The 23,706-nt window shown below is 44.8% G+C and overlaps 2 protein-coding genes across 3 annotated transcripts; both read right to left on the bottom strand.

The window, feature by feature from the left end:
• Nucleotides 1–1,562: 1,562 nt before the first annotated feature.
• LOC105909146 (glutaredoxin domain-containing cysteine-rich protein 2) lies at nucleotides 1,563–4,964 on the bottom strand. Its single transcript, XM_042708391.1, has 3 exons — nucleotides 4,351–4,964; nucleotides 2,957–3,181; nucleotides 1,563–2,383 (listed from the first exon to the last, which is right to left on the bottom strand). The coding sequence occupies exons 1-3, from the start codon at nucleotides 4,654–4,656 to the stop codon at nucleotides 2,198–2,200; spliced, it is 717 nt and encodes a 238-aa protein (XP_042564325.1). The 5' UTR covers nucleotides 4,657–4,964; the 3' UTR covers nucleotides 1,563–2,197.
• A 15,331-nt stretch (nucleotides 4,965–20,295) lies between these two features.
• Nucleotides 20,296–23,679, bottom strand: plac8l1 (PLAC8 like 1). 2 transcript variants are annotated; one of them, XM_031571779.2, is made up of 4 exons: nucleotides 23,433–23,679; nucleotides 22,009–22,236; nucleotides 21,418–21,554; nucleotides 20,296–20,859 (listed from the first exon to the last, which is right to left on the bottom strand). In XM_031571779.2, the coding sequence occupies exons 1-4, from the start codon at nucleotides 23,437–23,439 to the stop codon at nucleotides 20,728–20,730; spliced, it is 504 nt and encodes a 167-aa protein (XP_031427639.1). In that variant the 5' UTR covers nucleotides 23,440–23,679; the 3' UTR covers nucleotides 20,296–20,727. The 2 variants fall into 2 exon arrangements, with proteins under 2 accessions (XP_031427639.1, XP_012693199.2); XM_012837745.3 differs by lacking the exon at nucleotides 23,433–23,679 and adding an exon at nucleotides 22,368–23,404.
• Between the last annotated feature and the right edge of the window lie 27 nt (nucleotides 23,680–23,706).

Genomic DNA, 23,706 nt, shown 5'->3' with positions numbered 1-23,706 from the left:
ATTATATCTTGTCCCCAATTAAACTGAGCCTGGAATAGAAAACCCAGAACTGCAGACATTGTGTCTGTTTCACTAAATGTGTGGTGGTGATGAAGTCCTTTGTCCCATTCCAACCCAAAGCATAAAAGGACATTAGATGCAGTGTGTTCAATGATTAACTATTTAAAAGATGTATACTGTGTATACTGTGTATACACTGTGTATACTGATGTAATGAAACCCACAGTGCCTGTTCCAAAGTCTCTTGATTTAATTAGCATAAATATAAAAGTGACATTTACTCTACAGACCAGAAGAGCAGTGGATTATTAAAACAGACATTTCGGACACCCCTATGGACACTGAAATTTGCCATACAAAAACCTCCCGACAAAATCAAAGTAAAAAAAATCTAATCATTTTAATTTAATTTCAAATGCCAATAAGTGAAATCAAAGTACGAATACAAGACAAAACCACACTTGGATATTGGATTATTGTATTGCAGAAATCTTCACAAGTGCCATTTTGAAAACAAATATTTCCAAATCAGAAAGTCTGACTGTCCTCACCAACCCCCGACTTCAGAATCCAAGATGGCTGCCCCCACGCATCAACAGTGTAAAAACAGTTTAGGATCACACAGTGTAATGCGTTGTCATCAACTGGTATTGCTAACATCTGGTAACTATTGCATTTGTTTTCTGACTTGTTGTACTGGAACATGGTCAACTTGAGTGTGACATCATTCCCAGCTCTGACTTCCTCAGGTAGTGAAAGTAAACAAGACTTCCAGCCAGTTTATTTAAAGACAAGATGTACTGTGTATGTATGACCTATTTTCATTCCTGCACCATTTCTGCTTTATGTATTTCCTCTTTTTATGAGACATTCTACTGTCAGTGTGGGCCATGGTGTGTTCTCATAGGTCAGTGTGGGCCATGGTGTGTTCTCATAGGTCAGTGTGGGCCATGGTGTGTTCTCATAGGTCAGTGTGGGCCATGGTGTGTTCTCATAGGTCAGTGTGGGCCATGGTGAGTTCTCATAGGTCAGTGTGGGCCATGGTGTGTTCTCATAGGTCAGTTGTGCCATGTGTTCTCTTGAGAATCAAGGTGGTGTATAAACAGTAACAGCAGAGTGGAACCTGCTCAACCAAGGTTGTATCTGACACAAAACAGTGTTTAGTTACGGTTCCTTCAGTTCTTTATATTTATATACAAATGATTGTGGAACATGTGTCTTTCAATAATCCACCAAAATACTAATTGTGGCTAAATGGACTAAATGCAGAAATATTGACACTGAACAATATCAGCATTCTTCGGTTAGAGATGTATAGTTATTTTCTTGTGTATGAATAGCCAGTGGAAGAGCAGTATGTAAACAGTATGAAATGAAATGTATTTTTAAAAAACTACACCCATGGACCCAGTATAATGTGAATGCAATGGAAATGCTACTCCAACAGTGCTGAAGACACACATGTCTGCTTTTGATGTGACCTCCGTTTAAACTGAACTGAGAACAGGCAATTAATCTGGGATTCTTGGGACAAAAATAATGAGCTCCTTTCCACCCTTTGCGCAAACCAAAAACTTCCACTTAAAAGTGAATTCAAGTCACCCTTTCCCTTTTCTGTCTCTCTCTTTCTTTTTCTTTCTCTCTCTCTCTCTCTCTCTCTGTCTGTCTTCCTGGAATATGACAGGAGCTTGAATAATAACAAGAACATCACTCTAATGACTTGATGGAACCTTTTTACCCCCTCCAGTTTGATGTCCTTCTCTCAGTCTCATGCTCTCCCTCTTAACAATGTAGGTCTCCTAATCAACTCCTGTTGTGCCTGTGCACACCCACTTCTCACCCATTGGGTCCCTCGCTGTATCCAATGTCACGACTTGCTCAGTAATCAGCATCCCATTTACGGCCATTTTTCCTGCCAGCCTGTCATTTTGTCCACACTCTCCTCGCAAGAGCGCAATCACATCATCCCCTCAGTTGCAGTGTTCTGTCTGCTCTCTTCAGAGAAATTAAGAAGCACTGTCTCGCACTGTCCAATCCCCCAGCACTCACCCCAAACCCACCCTCACAAACACATAAACACATTCCCACTAGTGTGGCACTCCTATAAATACCTCTTTTGCTACTCTTGTCCCAGACACATTTAGAGTATGCCCGTGATCTGCAGTGAGGTAAGCCTTTTCTAACAGCCATTGCTCCTCTATTGGGCACAGGACTGGCAGGGTCCCAGGCCCTCTGGATAGCAGCCCTGACAGCGCCGGTCCCTCATGGACTCGTTGAATCGGATGGCCAACATGGAGAGCTTGCTGCCGTGGCACAGGGAGCAGGGGGCACAGCCTGAACCTCCACACTGCAGACAGCCGCTGGCACCCTGCTGGCATGTCGAATAAACACACAGACAAATAAATAAACACACAGACATACAATAAAAAACAAATAAATGCTGGGTAGACATGTTTGAGCTGTAGGCTGTCTCTCAGGAGCAACTTGACCACAATTTTTGCTGTGTCAACCACACAAAATGGCATGGTCACAATGTTTCAAATAGATTTTAAGGCACAGAATCGTTTTCATTTCATAACAAGATAGGAGGCAACAAAAGACAACACTATGAGGGAGGGGAATGAGAGAATAAGCATGTGGTGAGAAGGGGATGTAGAGATATGGAGAGTTTGGGACTAACTGAGATGAAGTGAAGAGCAATAAGCAAGTAATGAATGATATCAACAGCAAGGCAATGAAGTGAAGACTTTTGAAGACACAGCAACAAAGTTGTATTCTGAACACAACACATAAAAGCCTCAAGATTCAAGTGCTGCTAACAGCACCTAGTTGAACCCAGAACCATTGAGCAAACTTGAGCAAAACCATAACACATGCAGAGAAAACAAGAGAGCTCAATTTTGGGTTTGTTTTTGTACAGGCCTGTTAGAATACTGATGATGGCTACCATGGCTACCTTGGGTTTTGGAGGGGTCATCTCCTTGTTTCCATGGCCACACTTAGTTCTGTGTTTGCCCCTGCTGCGGTGGCCATGACCCTTAGAAGCTTCCTCCCCTCCCCCTCCTTGATCCTGCCCAGCTCCTCTTGCCTCGCCCTCGCTCTCCCTCCTTCTCTGGGGTGCAGGAATGATCCTCAGGTTACTGGTGTAGATAATGATCTTCCCGAAGTCCAGCACCGGGGCCTGGGCCAGAGCAGAGACACACGAGAGGGGAAAATATCAAGGTCACTCGGAGACACACTCTCGCTGTGCGCCATCGCAAACAATAAAGGCGATGGCGGAGATCAAAGCATTTCCTCTTGCTTTCATTCACTGGCCCTGATCCCACGGATGTGAGTGGCCTCGAGGGACAGCTGTGGAGAAGACGACATGTTTTATCATCCAGACACTCTGGAAAGAGAAAACAGAACCTTTTTGAAAGAAATGTTTACTCTTGTTCTGCCTCTCTTTCTTTTTTTCTTTCTTTCTCTCTCTCTCTCTCTCTCTCTCTCTCACACACACACTTTTTCCATGACATCTCGGATTTTTCCTTCCAATTCCATCATGAAGATAAAAAGGTTTGCTTATATAATCGTGATCTGAGCCTGCCTTAATGAAGGTTTTCTAGAATGTTTTATGTCAGTATGAGAGTGAAACAGAAACTCGCTAACATTTACGGAGGCCTCAGTGGTGTGGTGTTGACCAGTAATGCTCTGGTATTAACCTGGCAGTGAAAAGGGGGAAGTAGTAACCTCTTTTGTGCCCCTTTCCAGGAGCACCTCTTCTACCAAAGGGCATGACTGGTAATGAATTATGACTGAAATTAGAGAATGTTACACCCCAATTACAGAGGTCTTTCACACATGGGGTGGAGGGAAAGTTATAGCTACTCTAAAATTGGTATTTAAAATGTCCATGGGTAACCTTTTTTATATTTCCAAGATATAAACTAGAAATGTTAATGTCTTGCGCCTGTAAATGATGTAATAATATTAAAACTGATAGACACATTAGTATTTCTGAGCAAAACTGCCATCCTGGGCACCATAAAGTACCCTCTAAGAGAGATGATGCAAATGTTAAGTATCACTGTGGTCTATTAGCTTTATACAGGTGTGTCCATCTTAGTGTGTAAAGATAAGGGGGGCTTTTAGGTATTTACCTTTAACTTTTTAACCAATTTCAATGTTCATCATCTTTGCAAAGCAATGAATATGCAAACTGCAAACTGCAAAAATCCTACAAGCTTCGGGAAACGGGCAAGACTCATCAGTAACCTTAAGCTTTTATAACAAGGCAGAAGGTGTTGATCTCCAGGTTGACCTGTCACATACATTTACATTGGTATTAGCTAGTGACACCTCAACACTCACATTAGGGTCTTCCTGTGGCAGGTCACCGAAGGCCGGGGGTCTGAAGCCGGTGGCTCCCCTGTAGACGTTGATCCTCTGCGCATAGAGCCCCGTGGGCTGCTCAGGTAGGTCGGTGAAGCTGCACAGCTGGCCCACGTCCAGGTGGCGTGGGATCTTGGTGTGGATGAAGCTGTGCGGGTACTTCTCCTCGGGGCTCTCCAGCTCCTGGCCATCCTCGTAGACGTGCTTGAGCACGCGGCCGCTGTACGACGAGTTCAGCTTGAAGCGCACCTTCCGCGGGCTGAACTTCCTGTGCGACTCCTCCATGTCTGTGGTTTCCTCCCCCCTCTCTCTCTCTTGCTCCAGCTAGGTGTGAGGGAGAGTATCTCAGCGGCGTGTGCTGCAAGGCGTCTCGCTCACCTGTGTGAAGAGGGGTGCCGTGAGAGGAGAGAGCTCCTTGCTCACCGTTTGCAGTTTTAAGATCCAGCCCCCTCCATCATTCACTGAGCAGCGTGCTAAATTATTCAGCGCGGGGTCGCGTACACAAAAGGGCTGCGGGGAAACCAACACCGAGTGGCAGCATGAAATAATCATGTCTCAGGGAACGGAGGCAGGTGCGTCTCCCCCGTTCTCCCCCGCCCCGAAACAAAAGATGCCTCAGCTTCGATACAAATGATTCACTTGTTGCTGTGTGAATTTATGTGTCATGTTGTCTTTGGCGACGGTGCAGTCAGGGAGGGGAATCTAAAGGGGTTGATGGTTTTCTCGGTTAGATAACATCCATCTGCCACGCTGCCGCTCTAGAGCCACTGTGTGTGAGGGGACCCTGGAGCAGACACCTTATCGATTACAACACTCAAAATATCGGCTCTGTATTCTACATCATCTTTCAAACTGCAATGGAAATGTTATAGTATCATCTTGTCTGGCATTTTAACTCTATCATACAATTATGCAGTGACATCGACAGATCATATAAGAGAGACTACTGGGGCCGCTTAGAACCATTTTACCAGAAATAATTGCAACCATTAACCCCAATGCATAGCCAGATCAATCTACCAATTATCTCTTTAGCTGCTGATTATAATATTCCATCTGAACGTTTAGCCATTTTGTCACTTCCTGCTGGGTTCATATCTGGTGTACAACCATGGGCTCACTCAAGTAAGAAATTGCTTTGCATGCCTCTCAGGGAAGGACTCATTTGGAGCATCACAGCCGAAGACTGAAAGCCGAAGACTGAAATTCTATTCATTTACAATCCTTCCTCATAATATGCAGACTGGTTTTTGTCTTTGTGTGCACTCCCACAAGGCAGGTCCCTTACTTTGACTGTGCTTTTGTTTTTATTTCATCTAGATAGTATTAGGCTAGTTCTGCAACTGCTTGGTTAATGTTAAGCATGATTAGTGCTCATTTTTAGTTTTATGTTTTAATTATTTCACAATAGAAACAAATCCTAAAATTCAGAATGCAAGAGACAGGAGAAACACCGTGATATTTTTTTTTTTTGCAAAAGATGAAAACAAAAACATCCAACTATTAAGTAGGTTGTAGAGAGATGTTAAGATGTCTGAGAGGTTTATTATATTACAAAAAGAGTTCATATTAGCAGATGAGAGCAGAAGGTAATCAAAATTCCTTTCAGGGCTTTCATTCATTCATTCCCTTATACAACCCCAGGGAGAGGGAGGCCCGTGAAGTTACTACTATTCTGACAGACTGGCCCAGAAGAGTGAGTCTTACTGACTGACTTGAGCCTCTTTTCCCTTTTTGGTGCTTCATGAATTATGCACTGTGGGTGATTTGTTTCAAGCAGGTTTTTACGGCTCCGTTACCGGCTCGTACAGGCAGCCTACCTGCGGGGCAGCTCATTCTCTGTCTGTCTCTGTCTCTGTCTCTTTGTCTGTCTCTTTGTCTGTCTCTCTCTCTGTCTCTCTCTCTCTCTCTCTCTCTCTCTGTCGGTCTCTCTGTCGGTCTCTCTGTCTCTGTCTCTGTCTCTTTGTCTCTGTCTCTGTCTCTTTTTCTCTTTCTCTCTCTCTGTCTCTCTGTCTCTCTGTCTCTGTCTTTATGGCATCCACCATCTCTGGCCAGTGAGCAAATCAAGAGGGCGAGAATTAAATATTCATGTTTTGCCACTAAATTATTGGTGCGAAAAGTTTACTTTGTTGGTAATCTGTTTGCCCGCAAGAGTAAGAGGCTTATCCCAGCTTGACAAAACAGGTTTGCTTTGCAGGGGACAGAAAGATAGACTCACTTTTCCTGACTCAGGTGAGATAGGGGAGTATTTTTGGGGGCGAAACAGCTGAGCAGAGACAAAGATGAAGCATCAATATTTTACAAGACGTGTTATTTTTTAAGCCCGTTATTAAGACATGGAAACTGACTTGCTCATCAATTACTTAAAATAGACTTGACGCCTGTCAAAGTTAATTCTCGTAATTATATAATCTGGTAAAAAAGACAAAAATATGGTAATGGGTTCCATGAATATTTCATCATAGCACTCTGTTATAGATCAAGCAACTATTGCAAGCTCCTCTCAAATTTCTTTTATAATTAGCTCATTTCACACAGCATGTGATCTGACTAACTGTGCTTCCAAGAAAAAAAAAGGCCGTAACGACTGTTTTGAGAGTTTCAGACCATATTCAGAGCTAACTGAAATGTAACATATGAACATCCACATTAAAAGCCAAAATCTTTTTAACCTGGTAAAAAAAAATTGTATTTGCTTCGGAAATTAAGACCCAACCTGGCACCACATTGCCACACCACACAACTCCCAGGTATGAAGATGAAGATATTGGCTGCTCGAAATACTGAAGAAGTATCACATCCCATTACGCTGATTGTTATGGATCAAATAATGACCATCACTCAAGTATATGGCAGGTGCTTCAATACCCCATTTCGTCTTAATATCGGCTTTTAAACAAGCAGCTTCGAGAGGTTCTTTGGCACAGGGCCAGTGCTGTCAGACTGTAGTCATCATCATCATCGACACTGTTGTCTTAGCGCTGGCTCCTTTGAGTCCGTGGTGGGAATTATCAACTGACCCATTGGGGAAGCCTCTGCAGACTCGCCTTGCTTCAGTCATATCATGCAGGTCTTGTGCATGCTTCATTCACGTGTAGGCCAGATAGAATTATATGATATCAAACCCGTTCGCCCATCAGAGGGGAATTAATGTGGCATTAAGGGGAGCACGGCCACGAGACAGTGGGGGCAGTTCAATCAGGCTTTGGGTTAAGCTCCCAAGGTGGCCAAAGTGTGATATTGAACCTTTCTTATCTTAGTTCGCTTCACACACACACACACACACACACACACACACACACACACACACACACACACACTAGCCTAACAGTTCAAACCAACAGACTGTAGAATATTCCCTGGACATACAGTAGAAGCCTTTCAGATATACAGTTTGTTTTAACATGACTGGGCTTGATCCAAGGACACAGTAATCCAGCTGGCGGGGGTCCTCCTGTGGCTCATGTGTTCTGGCAGGAGCCGAGCTCTGACTTGTAAAACCAGCCTCTGACATCAGCAGCCAGCCCGCCGCCCCCAAACCCCGATCCCCCACAAAAAAGATTCCCTCAGTTCAACGGCATACTCAATTTTGTGATTTACTGTATATGGACAGTATTCATTTAATTCTAATTCATTTCACATTATAAGGATAACATTCGTGGATGAAAGCAAGTGGCTTCTTTTCAATCAATCCCTACTATAAATACGGTGGATGCGGGGCAGAGGTTAATCGAAAACGAGGAGCTGACTGATAATAATCAGTATTTAGTGCTGTAGGTAAATCAGAATTCAACAAAAGACTCCTAATTGTCAATAAAGCCCTTTAATGAAAAATAAAACTCATTTAGACATCGTGGCTTTACCTAAAATGAGGGTTTGATTATTTTCTTTTTTCAAATAATCAATTCATAAATATGTATATAGGCCAATTTTGTAGGACATTTCTACATAGTTTTTTAATTACAACTAATGTTTATATGGGCCATTCTACCGAATTGGTGCAAAGTCAGGTTGGAAATATTTTGAAAATTTGTATGTTTTATTCCCAAAACTTTGTCCGTATATATATTGTACCATATCTAGAGTACACATATCTAGTAAATGAACCGTCAATTTTTATATTGTATTTTCAGAATGTGTTGGAATGCTTTTCCTCTCCCAAAAATTGTCACTACCGAAACATAGTAATAAACTATAGTAAAAACATATTATTATTAACCTGTTCAGATTGTGTTTCCTTCCCTTCTCTGAAGAGTATTTTTACAAATATTTCTTGAAGGTTTTCACAATGAAATAAATAAAAATGAATTTTTTACCAAATTTCAAAGTTCAATTTATACAATTCATCCAACTCTAAGTGCAATATTTCTTTGTTAAATGCAAAATACTGATCATATTGATTCCAGAGTTGATGATTGATGAAATTGAACATACATTAAACCAATCAGTATCATAAAATTTTAGATGATAACTCAATATACTTTATTTTTTACAAAACATCCAGTGTTTCGGTAGTGACTGCACTGTTTCGGTAGTGACCACAGTATTTTGTTTGCAAGGTTGTATCATATTTCCTCAACCTTATTGCTTAATCTTAACTCATACCATGCTTTAGGTTGGGAATATTAAAAACACAAATGTTTTGTGCTTTTGCTGTCTTTTCCTCCATGATTTTCTGACCTTCTTTTGCTCCCTGTTGGATTAATCACTGATACATTTCAACTTTCCTTCTTCCTTTCGTTTCTTATTTCTTTCCCTTTCCTTCCTTAAATATTCTTGGTGTTTTACTGGGTCATCCCTGTCGGTATTCTCTCAGCCTCTCTGCTCCACTTTTTCCTTTTGGCATTTTGGTGTCTTATGATTATTTCTCTCCTGAACAATTTCAGATAGAAATCAGCATTATCTACATGTTTACCATTTAGTCCACATACGTAACACATTTATTTCAAAATGATGGGATTGAACTACTTACCATTCCATTTTGTCACTACCGAAACGATCATGTCACTACCAAAACGTTACCATATGTTTTGGTAGTAACTGTTTCGGTAGTAACTGTTTCGGTAGTGACAATTCTAGCTAACTTTGAGCATAAATAAATTATTCTAGCAAGCACATGGCTAACAAACACATCTTTGAAGAGGTGTACACACAAACAAACATAATACTTTGCAAAAAACCCCAAAAAGTTTACTCAATTGAAGAAAATATGTGTTCGGTAGTGACAATTCTTAAGGTTACAGACTGATTTTCAGACTTTCGAACACATTTATATCAAAAGTATGGGATCTAGCTACTTACCATTCAGCCATGAGGGATAGGGATGCAGTATCACTGCCTGGTTATAAATGCAGGGGTGTGGCTAAAAAACAAGCTCAGCCAATGGACTAAAACTCCTGTGTTTCGGTAGTGACATGAAAACTATGGACATAATTTTTTGAGTATAGTTTATTTATTTTTTTAATTAAACCCACAATAAATCCAAATCTTCCAAGTTCTGTTTAAACTTAATCGTAAAGATCTTTGAAATTACATCATCGAAAAAAATCTAAAAAATCTAAAAAGTGTTATTTACAGACATTGAAATTTAGATGCCAGGGTTAGGGACAGCTACTTCCCAATAGAAAGTACCCTATAAATGATGATTTTGTATATATTTAGCTTATCCCTATCTCAATTAATGTATTGGGTTTAAATAGACCATAACATATTCTTAGTAAATATCTATGTCTGAATACTTAATTGTTTTGTAAATAGTTTTTATTGTTGTGGGACCACACTTTGCACCAATTCGGTAGAATGGCCCATATAAGAAAAGCGTATCCAAAAATCCTCTTAAATTAAACACATAAAAATGTAATGGTTATTTCCGTGTGTGTGTGTGTGTGTATATAAATCACTGACTCCAGCTGTGAGTGGATGATGGCAGGCTTCTGTTGTCCAGTGGAACACTGAGAGAAACCCCAGTCTGTGCCTCTCCCCCCTGGCAGCGCTCTTGCTCCGTCCCCAGTCTACTGTGGCACTAATGGCTGCACGTGTGTTGGCACAGCCTCCCTGTGCCCTTCCCTTCCAGCTACCTCGAGTCTGCATGATAAGCTAATGCATAGGAGTGCCTTCTGCACCAGTAAAGCTAGCGTGTCCGAGTGAGAAGACATGTATCCAGAAATGTTTTGTTTTTTCAACAACAGTTTCTTTTACAACTGCAGGTTGCTAGCTTTTCCGTTAATCTGAAGGGGGGGAAAAAACAAGTACAGGACTCATGTCCGCTAGGCGTGTTGGCCGTGCATTTTGATGCTCGGGTCTGCTTGTAAAGATCGGGCCCCTGCAATGTTTGCCTACCGCTTTCTCATTACACCTAATTGCTCCACTCTGTCTCTTTGCCTTTGCCATGTCCTGCACGGGGTGTCATCATCTGTGGCAGAGCCTTTAAGGTTTAATGGTGTGGGGGACTCCAACTCCCTGTGTGCAATTAGTCGTGTGTGACACCTCGGCACACTCTGAGAATATTAAAGTGATGCAGACACGGGCCGAGGCTGCAGGCCCGAGTGGCAGCAAGTCACCGATGTGTTGAGCAGAAAATGACAAGGGGGGAGCTTTAATACTCAAGTTCTCTTCATGGCTGCTGGATTGAGCAGATTCCGATTAAAGCTCACCTAAATTACCATATGCCTGTGCACACAAAGATGGTTCAGTTTTCATTTATCACCTGTATGCATAAGAATGTGAAAGGAGCACAAATGTCGCGTGTCGCTTGAGGATGAAATTGGCAGATGTGCATTTATTCTTAGGCGGTCGGTCTACGTGGCAGTGGTGAGTGAGAGTGAGAGAGGCAGACAGGGAGACGCCCATGTGAGCTCCTGCAGCGGGGACGCACGCTCCCAGGTCTGAAATATTCACGAGAGAGACCCTATTCGGCTTCACACTGATTGGCTAGGAGCCGATGGCATGCAGAGGATCATCAGGAAACACACTAAAGAGGGAGGGATGCATTTGCAGACCACCTCACAAGAGCTCACGGTCATGCACACAAATCATGCCATAAAATGGGGGAAATGAATTGCATACACACACACACACACAAACACGCACAGGTAGAGACACAGACACACAGACACCAGCACACACACACACACACACACACACACACACACACACACACACACACACACACACACACACACAAACTACCCACACAGCACTTAAGTGAAGAGGAATGAATGCATTAGCATGACAAATACACAGAGACACATCCTCATAAACACACACACGCATGCACACACACACACAGACACACACACACACACATACTCCAGTAAGTACACGAGAGAGAGAGTCTCTTAGCCATACTCCTGAAGTGAATGTGGTGGAAGAGAGAGAGGTGGCTTTTTCCAAACTAGCCCCCACACCCTCTCCCTACCCTCTTCCACCCCTGCGCGCACGTGGAGGGCCCGGCACATTAAGTGCCATCCTAAACCAATTAGCGGGAGAGGAAGTGGGTTGTAAGGCCCTCCACCAGCATGCCTGATTGAGTCTGCATCGATGCAGGCTTCGCAATCATGTGCAATAGTTTTTTCGTGTCCGTGCAGCACCTTAATTCCACCTGCCCAGTAGTTTTTCTGGTCGCATGGCCGTATTTGTTAATTAATGAGTCATGTACAACATTACCAGCAAATGCAGTAAAACACTGAATATGGAAAAGATGTAAACCCACAGAATACAACATGTGTGGGTCAGCATATTACAGCATATGGGAAAGTTAATGTAAATGACACATGAAAGAAATCCCTTTTTGTTAATTTCCCCATGTCCCCAAAACATATATTTTATGATTTTATTCATTATTTTGATTATGTTCGTTAAACGAGTCTGATGTCAAATTCATTTTTCCGTCGAGGGCATCCCAAAGTTTACCGCTGTATCACACCTTCCCCTTTAGTAAGAGTGACCTTTACAGCCACGACTGTGACTACAAAACCGAGTGCACACGGTGATGGAATGGAAGTGGGGAGGGTCTGGTTTGAAGAAGGTCCGGGGGTCACTGAGAGGTCACTCCATTGAAAGGAGCTTTGTTGTTTTGAACATTAAAGCATCTTTTGTTTTGTTGATGTCCAGTGATACAGGTGATTACATGTAATACACACACAAAAAAGCATGAAAAGATTCCCACAAAATATATAACAGCTAGGCAAGGTTTTCACCATGACAATACTGAACAGCCTTAAAATCTATGTGAACTAGTAAACCAGTAAAAAGAAATGATCATCTCTTCATCCAACTAAAGACAACGCTACGCAGAGATGTTTGTGAGTTTTTAATCCCAGATTCAAACGGTTTCTTGTCATTCATGATGGCAGATGGAGAGCAGTAATCACTCTCCCACACTGCAGTGGATCTCATTATCCTTGGCCATCATGACTTACATTACGCCATTACGCTGTTAAGTCATGGTCACACACTTATCTGAAGTAAACCCCAACATTCTCCATAGGCAGTCATATTTTCTCTGTCTGGCTCTCTCTCTCTCAGCCTGAGCGGGCTAATCTTAAATATGGCTGTCATTTTTTATTTATTTAGCACGCTTCAAGTGAGCACTGCATACCTGCCAAGCCCCCTGGTCTCTGTAGCGCCCCCGTACGCCACCCCTTCTCCACCCCTAAATGCTCATTCTGCAATTTTCCATAGGCCTCCTCACTGCCCCTGCCCCTGCCGCCTGTGTTTGGACTGAGGCCCAGACATCAGATTGCTGGCAACTCATTTTGTCTAATTAGAGCCGATTTCACCACGTCTTGGCCAGGCCGAGGCTAACAACTGTGTAATTCAGTGGATGAGGTGTCAGCAGACAATAATGCAAGCGCTGCAGGCTTTATTTTCAGAGTTTGTGGGCAACAATTAAAGTAGGGGTTAAACTATTGATGTTGTGAAATAGCAATGCTGCTGCACCTGCCTGTGCTGTTAGTCTGTGAAGGGCACAGAGGACACAAACCACTGCACACACTACACACTGCACACTTAAATTACTTAAGTAAACTTAAAATAAGTTGGTCTAGATGACAAGTTTCATCTCTGGGACATCTTTGGCCATGCTTGGGGGGAAATCTTACAGTAACATAACTAGGCAATGTCTTCCATTACTGAGCTTGCAGAGAGGCCTGAACACTTTTGAGTTTGATGAAATGGGGTATGTGTGTATGTGTGTCTGTGTATGGTGCATGAGTAGTGTAGGTGTAGGTACTTGTGTGTGTGTGTTTCTGTGGTGTGTGTGTGTGTGTGTGTGTGTGTGTGTGTGTTGGGCATGTGGGGTGTTCTCCTGTCTGTGATTCTCCGGCAGGGATGCCTGAAGCGACTGCACCTGAAGAATGGATGCGACAGGCGGGAGTGCTGCTGTCTCTCAGGTCTTCATCTCAGGTCTGAGGCAATGGTGCACAAATATCCTGTTTGTGTGTGTATGTATGTATGTGTGTGTGTGTGTGTGTGTGTGTGTGTGTGTGTGTGTGTGTGTGTGTGTGTATGCGCATGTGTGAATGCGTGTCTGTGAATGCTTCTGTGTGTGTGCTGCATGCCTGTATGCGTGTGTCTGGGTATGCTGGAGTGTGTCTGGGTGTCTGTGTATGCTTGTTTGTATTATGTGTGTGATTGTGTTTGTGTGATTGTGTGTGTGTGTGTGTGTGTGTGTGTGTGTGTGTGTGTGTGTGTGTGTGTGTGTGTGTGTGTGTGTGTGTGTGATTGTGTGTGTGTGTGTGTGTGTGTTTGTGTGTGTGTTTGTGATTGTGTGTGTGTTTGTGATTGTGTGTGTGTGTGTGTGTGTGTGTGTGTTCAGGCCAGCGGAGCGCCGTGTCGGAGCTGTGAGAGCACACTTCACACAGACTGGCTGATGCTTTCAGACGAGCGTGCGGGTTCAGAGGGGGCCGAGGCCCAAACCCACCCTAATTGAATCCCACATGCCCCGCTCCCCCATCCCAACTCTCTCTCCCCACCCCTCACTGCTCACTCACAGTCCTGCTCTCTGAAGTCTCCTTGCTTTCTCTCAAGCCCGTTCGCTAGCATCTTCCTTTGTTTCTTCATCACTCCTGCTGACATCCCTTGTCTTCCTCGCTCTACCCTTCATTCACTTCATTTGAAGCTTCATCCCGTCTCTCTTTCGGCTCCCTTCCTTTCTGTCTAACTCCTGCCACTCTCCACCACCTCACACACTCTCTATCACTCTCTCTCTATCTATCTATCTCTCTGTGTGGTCCTGGGATCTATCACTTTGACACGCTTCTTCACCCACCATTGTGGTCTGTTCATCCGACTTGACTTACATGTCATCCACAGGAGATGTTTATGCTGTTACAATAGGCTAGATTGGACGTGCTCCCATGACTTGACACTCTTATAAGAGACAGATAGCATCTATGCTATTTATAGGGGCCTCATACTTTCAGATTGTTGCAGGAGCGCAATTTATTTATTTGTTTATTTATTTTTAAAGGAGAGACTTCTGCTGTGCCTTGACAACTCCCCTGACATGAGCTCTGGGACTGTTATGAAACCTAGCCAGTACAAACAGGTTCATTTCAATGTCCCCAAAAACGTCTCCAGAGCCAACTTTTCTCTCTCCCAAAAGCCAAACATTTTTGGCACTTATGCTTAGAAATGGTGCGGTGCTGTGCTGAATCGTGAGTAAAGGTTTCAAATTCATTTTTGCAAAAAGCCTTTCGAGGAGCCTGGAAGAAAGCAGAACGGAGAAAGCAGAGAGCAGAGAGGCCGTGACAACAGCACTGACCTGCACAGAAGTCTGCTGGTTAAAAACCATCCAAAGAAAAAAAAAGGGGGCGACCATTCATTTCTGTGAAGGTTCTTAAAAGAGAAGGCAGACTGCTGTTTCATACTGACCAGCTTCAGAGCTCCGAACCTTAGACACTGACTGAAGATTCACTGCACTCTTACCCACGGGATCTGCTTTTTTCCGTTCTTTTTTCTCTCTTACTCTTTCTTGTTCTGCAACTGTCGTTTTGGGCAGAGGGGGCTTAAAAAGGACCCAAGCCCAAGCCCAGGCACATGTGGATAATCCTCAGAGGTCTGTGTCGACTCTTTGGTCGCACAGCTCGAAATGCCTTCGGCTGATAAGCTAACCGTTTTACCGTATCACACACCTAAACTACAAACAACCACCACAGGCTCACCTCTCCCTACGGACTCCTGAGATGCTCTCCGTGCTATCTGTCACCAGCTCTGTCTATATAACTCTCAGCTCACACAGTCTCACAGCTAGTGCCCCTTTACCGCTAATTTATTTATAATGGCTGTGCTGATGAAAATGTCGACTATTACTTCAACTTTAGGTTCTTTCATAATTTTTTGTTATATTTTACATTGAGGCACACATTTATGGATATTTAGATGAAGTATTAATTCATCCAGCAGTACCAATGGTATCCCAGCCTGCTTTTCTGCATATCATCATATGTCTATGTGTCAAAGAATGAATAAATGAACGAAGGAATGAACAAGTGAGCAGATCAATGATTGAATGATTAAATGACTGAATGGATGTATGAATGGATGGTAATGGTAATGGTGATGTGGTGTTTCAAGAGAAGGGACAGTCGGTGGATCTGTGCATGAACTATATGCAAGGAGACTGTAAAACAGCCAGTGGAAAGGGTTGGTTCTGAATATTCTCTTAAATATTGGTATCTCAAACTCTAAAATAGGTTTCTGTTACACAAGTGTGTCTGCTGACGCAGATGACCAAACAAACAAAAAATAGAAACGAGAAAAAACAAAAACACAAATGTTGTGGGAGCGGCGTTGGTCTACCAACCCCCTGCTGATTCTTGGCCTACGCGTCTGCATTGGAGCGGCTCAGTCTCTTTCATTCCCTTTATTTTAAGGGGTTCCTCTGAAGCTGAGGCGGAGAGTCCATCTGCTGCCATTTGTTTGATAGCGACGCCTGGCCCTCTGTCTTCTGCAAGCTTCCAACGCACAGAAGCATGAGAAAACATATTTCAAGGGCAGTTACTTCAACTCTAAAACCGCCAGGACCAAGCTTATCGCTTTCACTATGCCTCATGCCTTTACTCATCTCACCCTTTCTCCCTGGCCTCGGAGTGTGTGTGTGTCTGGATGAAAAAATCCCAGTATATTTTCTTATAGCCTGCACTGTATTGAACTCTCTCATCTTCTCTCTATTTATGAGACTAAAAGAGAAAAAATGCCACACTGTAGTTTTCTCGTGGGTGTGCGACAAGCTTTGTACTCCAAGCTGATTTAATATAGTCTCCATCCTTGTTTATGTGTGGTTGTGTTAGTCATCCACTACTATCAGAGTTCTATTATCGACAATGGGCCCGTGATTAAGGTTAGGGAAGATTAGGAAGTGAATGTGTGTGTTGTGTGTGTGTATGTCTGCATTCTGTATTTGATTCGATTTTTTCTTACCCTGGAGTCACCAAATAGCCTGTACATTTTGAGATCATGTGCCCTTTTCACATAAGGCTTCAGTGTCCACCTCATGGTTCAGAATATTCACTTCAACACAATGCTCTTCAAACACCAGGGGAGAGCAAGGGAGCATTCATTCTCAGGAGATAAGAGCATTCATGTGATCTAGACCAACACCAAAGCAGGGAAAACACATACTTACACACACAAGCACACACACACATGCACACATGTGCATGCACTCACAACGCGCACACACACACACACACACACACACACACACACACACACACACACACACACACACACACACACACACACACATACAGCGTCCCCACACACCATGCGCTGATAAGAGATAATGCACAGCTACCCACTTCAATGGAGAGGGATGAAAGCATTAGTCAGGGCAGGACCTACCTGCACAGCCTGGAAAAGGAGGATGAAAACAGGGGACCAGTGATAGGCTTGGGCTTGGAGCAGCAGGGAAAGGAGGGGGGAGAGGAAGAGTGAGAGAGTGAGAGAAGGAGAGAGAGAGAGAGAGAGGGGAAGGGAGAGAGAGACTGACAGTGGGGGAGGGAGAGGGAAGAGAGGGGAGGGGAAGAGAGAGAGAGTGGGGGTGGGAGAGGGGGAGAGAGAACAGAGAGGGAGGGAGGGAGGGAAGAGAGAAACCATTCTGCAGCTCAGCAACCATATCCTCAGTTACAGAGAGAGACCCAACATAAAAAAGATACCCAGCTGGTCACACACTCTCACACACACACACACACACACACACACACACACACACACACACACACACAAATCATCCACAGTATGCTCTTGTACAGAAATGTATACTCACACACTGTGTGTACATACATAAAACATGTTATGAGAAAATGACTTGAGAGATCCTTTACTGGCTAAGGGGGTGTTTTGCTATGCCAATGTGACCTTCAGAAAATGGGCACCTTCATCAATGTACTGAATCCAAGAGAAGGAAAAGAGTTAGAGGGAGAGGCGGAGAGAGAGAGGGAGAGAGATAAAGAGAGAAATAAAGAAAGAAAGAACAAGAAAGAGAAGGAGAGTGAGCCTGTCCAGTAACCTGACGCATCTCCCCTCACGTCTGCACCTCACAGAGCAAAATGTAGTGAAATGGATCCAGAGCGGAGGCCACGCACAGGCTGGGCTGCCAGTGGTCCAGAGAGCCGGGGCACAGAGAGGCTGCCAGTGGTCCAGAGAGCCGGGGCACAGAGAGGCTGGCAGAGAGGCGGGGCACAGAGAGGATGGCAGAGAGGCTGGCAGAGAGGCGGGGCACAGAAAGGCCCAGCACAGGCTGGGCTGCCAGTGGTCCAGAGAGCCGGGGCACAGAGAGGCTGGCAGAAAGAGGCTGGCAGAGAGGCGGGGCACAGAGAGGCTGGCAGAGAGCCGGGGCACAGAGAGGCTGGCAGAGAGCCGGGGCACAGAGAGGCTGGCAGAAAGAGGCTGGCAGAGAGGCGGGGCACAGAGAGGCTGGCAGAAAGAGGCTGGCAGAGAGGCGGGGCACAGAGAGGCTGGCAGAAAGAGGCTGGCAGAGAGGCTAGCAGAGAGGCGGGGTACAGAGAGGCGGGGCACAGAGAGGCTCTCCTGAAAGAGAGGCTGGCAGAGAGAGGCTGGCAGAAAGAAGCTGGCAGAGAGGCGGGGCACAGAGAGGCTGGCAGAGAGGCGGGGCACAGAGAGGCTGGCAGAGAGAGGCTCTCCTGAAAGAGAGGGTGGCAGAGAGACGGGGCACAGAGAGGCTGGCAGAGAGAGGCTCTCCTGAAAGAGAGGCTGGCAGAGAGACGGGGCACAGAGAGGCTGGCAGAGAGGCGGGGCACAGAGAGGCTGGCAGAGAGGCGGGGCACAGAGAGGCTGGCAGAGAGAGGCTCTCCTGAAAGAGAGGGTGGCAGAGAGACGGGGCAAAGAGAGGCTGGCAGAGAGCTATCAGAGCAGCACAGAGCCTCGGCTGCCAGCAGCCACACATCGCCTCAGAAGACAGGCTGCAGACAGCTCAGAGGTAACTGGGCCACAGCTTGTGTGCATGCGTGCGTGTGTGTGTGTGTGTGTGTGTGTGTGTGTGTGTGTGTGTGAGAGTAAGAGAGAGAGAGAGAGAGAGAGGCAGTGTGTGTATGTGAGAGAGAGAGAGACAGAGAGAGACCGTGTGTGTGTGTGTGGGGGAGAGAGAGAGAGACAGTGTGTGTGTGTGTGTGGATATGTGTGTATAGGTTCTTAGACTAAAAACAAGTGCTCACTCACTCCCTTCGTTTTTTTTCTCCTTTTTTGGCTGAGTTTGTGAAACATGCCAGCATGCAGTGCAGGCTCAAGGCTCTTTCATGGAGCAGAGGCCTGGCTGTTCACTCAGACATGGACCTTGGGCTTAGCTCCGCTTACAAATGAATTCAAATATCCCCTTTCCCCCCCTCTCTCTCCGTCTCTCTCTTTCTCTCTCTCTCTGTCTTTTTGTATCTCGTGCTGTTATGCAAAGGACCTCAGGAGGCTTTGGTTGCTCTGGATAGTCATCACCTAGGGGACTGTGACACGGCACCATGTCTCCAAAACCATCCGTCCTCCCTTATGTCCCCAAATACCCCCCCGCCACCACCTTCACCTCCCCACTTCCACCCCGGGCCCTCCCATCCATGCCTCGTTAACGTCACACAGCTGAGCTGAGGGAGTCGCTATGCACTGACAGTGGAAATAACAAACCCTGCCGCCGCCTCCTCCTCCTCCTCCTCCTCCTCTTCTTGTGTGTATCTACACCCACAGCAACCACTTTGACGTCACAGCACCACAGTTCTCAGCAGTCCCCCCACCCAACACCAACACCAACAGCAACACCACACCGAGTCCTGTGTGTGTTATCCTCAGTGATGCGAACTCATAACAAACGGCCATGGTTCCCTTGTGGAGGTGACCGGTCATTCGTGTTCCACTGTCGTATTCCTGAGGGCTAGTGGCCCCTTGCTCGGGAGGACTTTTTCCATAGGGAATATCTACTCTGATGTAACAAGCGGTTTGTTTGCTTGTCTGTCTGTTTTCTGTCTGTCTTCTCTCTGCTCTGTAGTGGTTTGGTTTTGATTGTCACAAACCCCATGGGGTAGTGCAGAGATACATACAAACACACACACACACACACACTCTGTACCACCTGAGCACTTTGTGTATTCAGGAGAACTCAGCATGTTATTGCACCAACTAATTGAGAACACTTGTGTTTGTGTGTGTGTATACATGCGCATGTGTTTTGTACTTGATTGCAGGTGTTATTGCATGAATATGCAGTGCATGTATGTTAGTCTCAGTGCATTTCAGTGTATTTGTGTGTGGGTGTAGGAGTAAGCTTCCTGGTGTGTGTGAGGACATATTGCCCTCTGCTGGTAATTTGGAAAATTGCAGGGATAGTACCTTTCTCTCTCACACACACACCCACACACACACACACACACACACACACACACACACACACACACACACACAGAGAGAGATAGAGACGTAATAGACAGGGGACACTGTTTATTCACATGTACGCTAACAAAAAATTCACATAATTGGAAGTGGATTGAAACTGGAGTGAACGCAAATAGATTGTAAAATATGCATGTGAACACAAGCTATGGGTAAGACAGTTGAGCAACCACCAGAGTGGGAATTCTGTTACACCTTCCCTCCTGACTATGCCTACCTAACCTTCCCTCTTGACAATGCCTACCTAACCAAACCATTCAGTACTGTCTGACCTCCAGCAGGAACTTTAAAAATATCATCTTTTACCTCAGAAAGTCTGAAACAGGCGTTAGCAGTACAATATGGTAAATCTTTCATGAATCAGTTAGACTTTATACCATAACGCTCATGCGCTTCTGTTAGCAGGTAATGGGAAAGTCATGTATGATAGTTTGGTGACCAGTATGTTCATGTGTGCTGGTGGTCTCAGGAGCAGTCGAGTGCAGTGGACACCTGGTATATCTGAGTCTTCATCCTCCTCTTCATCTCGCGGATCATCTGACACACAGCCAGCGGGTAACACAGACACACTGCCACCCAGTCCTCGCACACACTCCCCTACAGAGAAAATAATGAGTCAAGAGTTAGAGGTAAGGCTAAGGGAGGTTAACTCTTAAGATGCTGACACCATTGGCCACCACAGAGGAACACTCCAGCACAAGGTACAAGAAACACCATACAACCTGCTGGCCACTGGCTCAGTACAGAGCACTTCAACCGGCAGCGACTGTCTACAATAACAACGCCTTCCCAAATTGAGGATTCTGCATACTATATACTTCCAGCTCGGACTTCGATGAAGACAGCCGCGACCCTACCCTACTAAACTATTCACAGTATACTTACATAGCTTACACAGCTAACTGATAACCATATAACTATGACTGGGGCATAAATAATAAGTCTGCCCATGCTCTCGCCCCTTTGGAGGTCATCTCAGATTAGGTTGTGCTTTACTACTAAACTATATTATTCACTACAACACACACACGCACACGCACACGCACACACACACTGTAAATCTCCCAAATATTTTCACTGTACTGTTGGATGCTTTGGCTAGGAGTGGATGTTACATGAGACGTACTGTATGTGTTGAACAGTCCTCCCACTCACCCGTATTTTAAAGCGCTCCCGCATCCCCACGCGCATGGCCAGAGTGGAGCCGGGCAACATGGGCAGACAGACGCACTCGCCATACTGATGGGCCAAATTGAAGTCCAGACAACAAGGCACAAAGGCTCCCATCAAACCTAGAGAGGCCGAGTCAGAGAGAGAGAGGAGGAGGAGACAGATAGTTATTCAATAAAGAAGAATCCTCTTTGAAATGGTGAGTAGTCTGACTCTTGCCTTTTTTTTAAGTTTTAAGGTTAAAGAAGGAAATGGTACAACATTCTGTCAGCCTCTGTGTGTTTGTTAATGCAGTTTGGTGGAACTTGATCCTTTCATATTTGACCTTCCTGACCTCCACTTGCAACTGACTCAAAGAATTTCAGTAGTAAATATTTTATAAACCCCAGGAGTCGTAAAGCCTAAAAGCCTGAAATGTAGTACCGTAAAGTGCAATACAACGTTTAGTTTGTATACTTTTACAGTTCACTGGGTCGAACACAGCTACGCCCAGTTCTGCTTATCAGTTGCTATCACATGCCTCTGTAGTCACTTCCATTGTGATATTCATATTCAAAAAGTTGCGTTTCCTCTTACAGGTGCTGCTCTCTCCGCACACATTGAACAGTCCCGTGCTCCAGTCCCCTCCTGTCTGTGTGATGGTAGTGACCGTCGTCGTGGTACGCCCCAGTCCTGGCTGTGTAACGACGGGAGAGTCCGCCATCACCGCCGATGCCGCTATCGGCATCGGCGTCTCTTCGCGAAGGGACCCGTCGTCACTGTTGGCGTCCTGGAGTGCAACCTCCTTCATGTTGGAGTCTTGCTCTAGATAGTTGTTAACAGAGAGGAAGGGGAAACGGGGCAACAAAAACAATAGAAAGACTCAGAGTTATCACAAGTGTGCAGCCACAGAGACAGTCAATCTTAAGGGAAGGAATGTGGTTTTAAGAGATGACCTGGACTCATTTTGGGACACACACTTATGGGTGTGTGTGTGTGTGTGAGTGAGAGAGAGAGTGCGTGTGTGTGTGAATAGGCGAGAGAGATGTGACTGAGACAATATGTGGGAATGTGTGACTTTGAGATCTTTAAGTGTCTCTGTGTATGTGTGCATGAATGAGAAGTACGTGTAAGTTTAAAAAAGTGCTCTCAGATGTGACGGCGTGTGTGACGGCGTTGCGTCTGTCGTTGGTTGAGTGGAGGAGCTGGAGACGGGCTGGAGCTTCTGCACGGGACAGGGGAGCCGGGCACTGGCTGCCACAGATAGGGACAGTGCCAGGGATGCCCGCCTGCGGCTGCTCCAGAGAGATAAGCGCCCCTTACCCGCCTCCTCCAAGGAGGTAACAGTAGCTTACCAATACAAAAGGGTAACTATTTCAGTTGGTGTCCTCAACTAAAACCATTGAAATCATATGTATTATAATCATTATGCAGGTTTACTGCTCACAAAGAAATGAAATCCTAGAACACATATTGATATCCATGTTTAATCAATCAATGGCTGTATGACTCTAAATCTGAACAGGTTTACGAAGAGTTAGATTCAGAAAGCTGAAGTCTTAAGGGTGTAGGAAAGCAAGTGTCCATCACCTCACTAGAGCACAAGGGCCACATACTGTGATTACTGAATCATTTCTGTCCAGATATTAAATCAGTATACTGGGACTGGTATTACTCAAAAACTTACTGTCAGGGTTTTCCAACTCATCTTGATGAAAAATGAAATAAAAAGTAAACCCTTCAAGGATCGCACTTGGGTCACTTGGCAGCTATTCTCCAATAAAATCAGACCAGTGCACGGGGTCCAGCCAACACCCAATTTAACAGTGTAAGACCTAAAGGTCAAAAGGTCTTTTACACACCAGGAAATTAAAAAAAAAAAAAAAAAAAAACAGCGTCTTGAAATGCATCCAAGTAAAGGTCTCTGTCTGAGACTCATCAATGAAGCCTCATGTCAAAGAGAGTGGCAGCAACCAAGAGGAGTTTGAAGAAATGTTTCCATGTGTGGGAAATAAACTCACCAGACATTGTGACTCCTGTGTGTCTTCACCAAAGCACTCAGTGAACGACTGTGTGAACGACTGCTTTCGCTCAGAGGATATAAGGGGGAACCTCAACACGTACTGTTGTGGTCACCATCTTTAAGCACTTCCTCTCAGTGATAGTCACATCATGCATATGCATGGTGCAGAGCTTATTGAGCCTGTGCCTGAAAGCCTGCTGCATAAACACAGTAGAATATAAAATACATATCTTTTTTAAATCTCATATAAAAATACAAAAACATCCTCATTG

The sequence above is a fragment of the Clupea harengus genome, chromosome 8 (assembly GCF_900700415.2).
Source record: "Clupea harengus chromosome 8, Ch_v2.0.2, whole genome shotgun sequence".
Lineage (NCBI taxonomy): Eukaryota > Metazoa > Chordata > Actinopteri > Clupeiformes > Clupeidae > Clupea > Clupea harengus.
The sequence above is the reverse complement of the archived record's forward strand: the minus strand, read 5'-3'. Positions and strand labels throughout refer to the sequence as shown.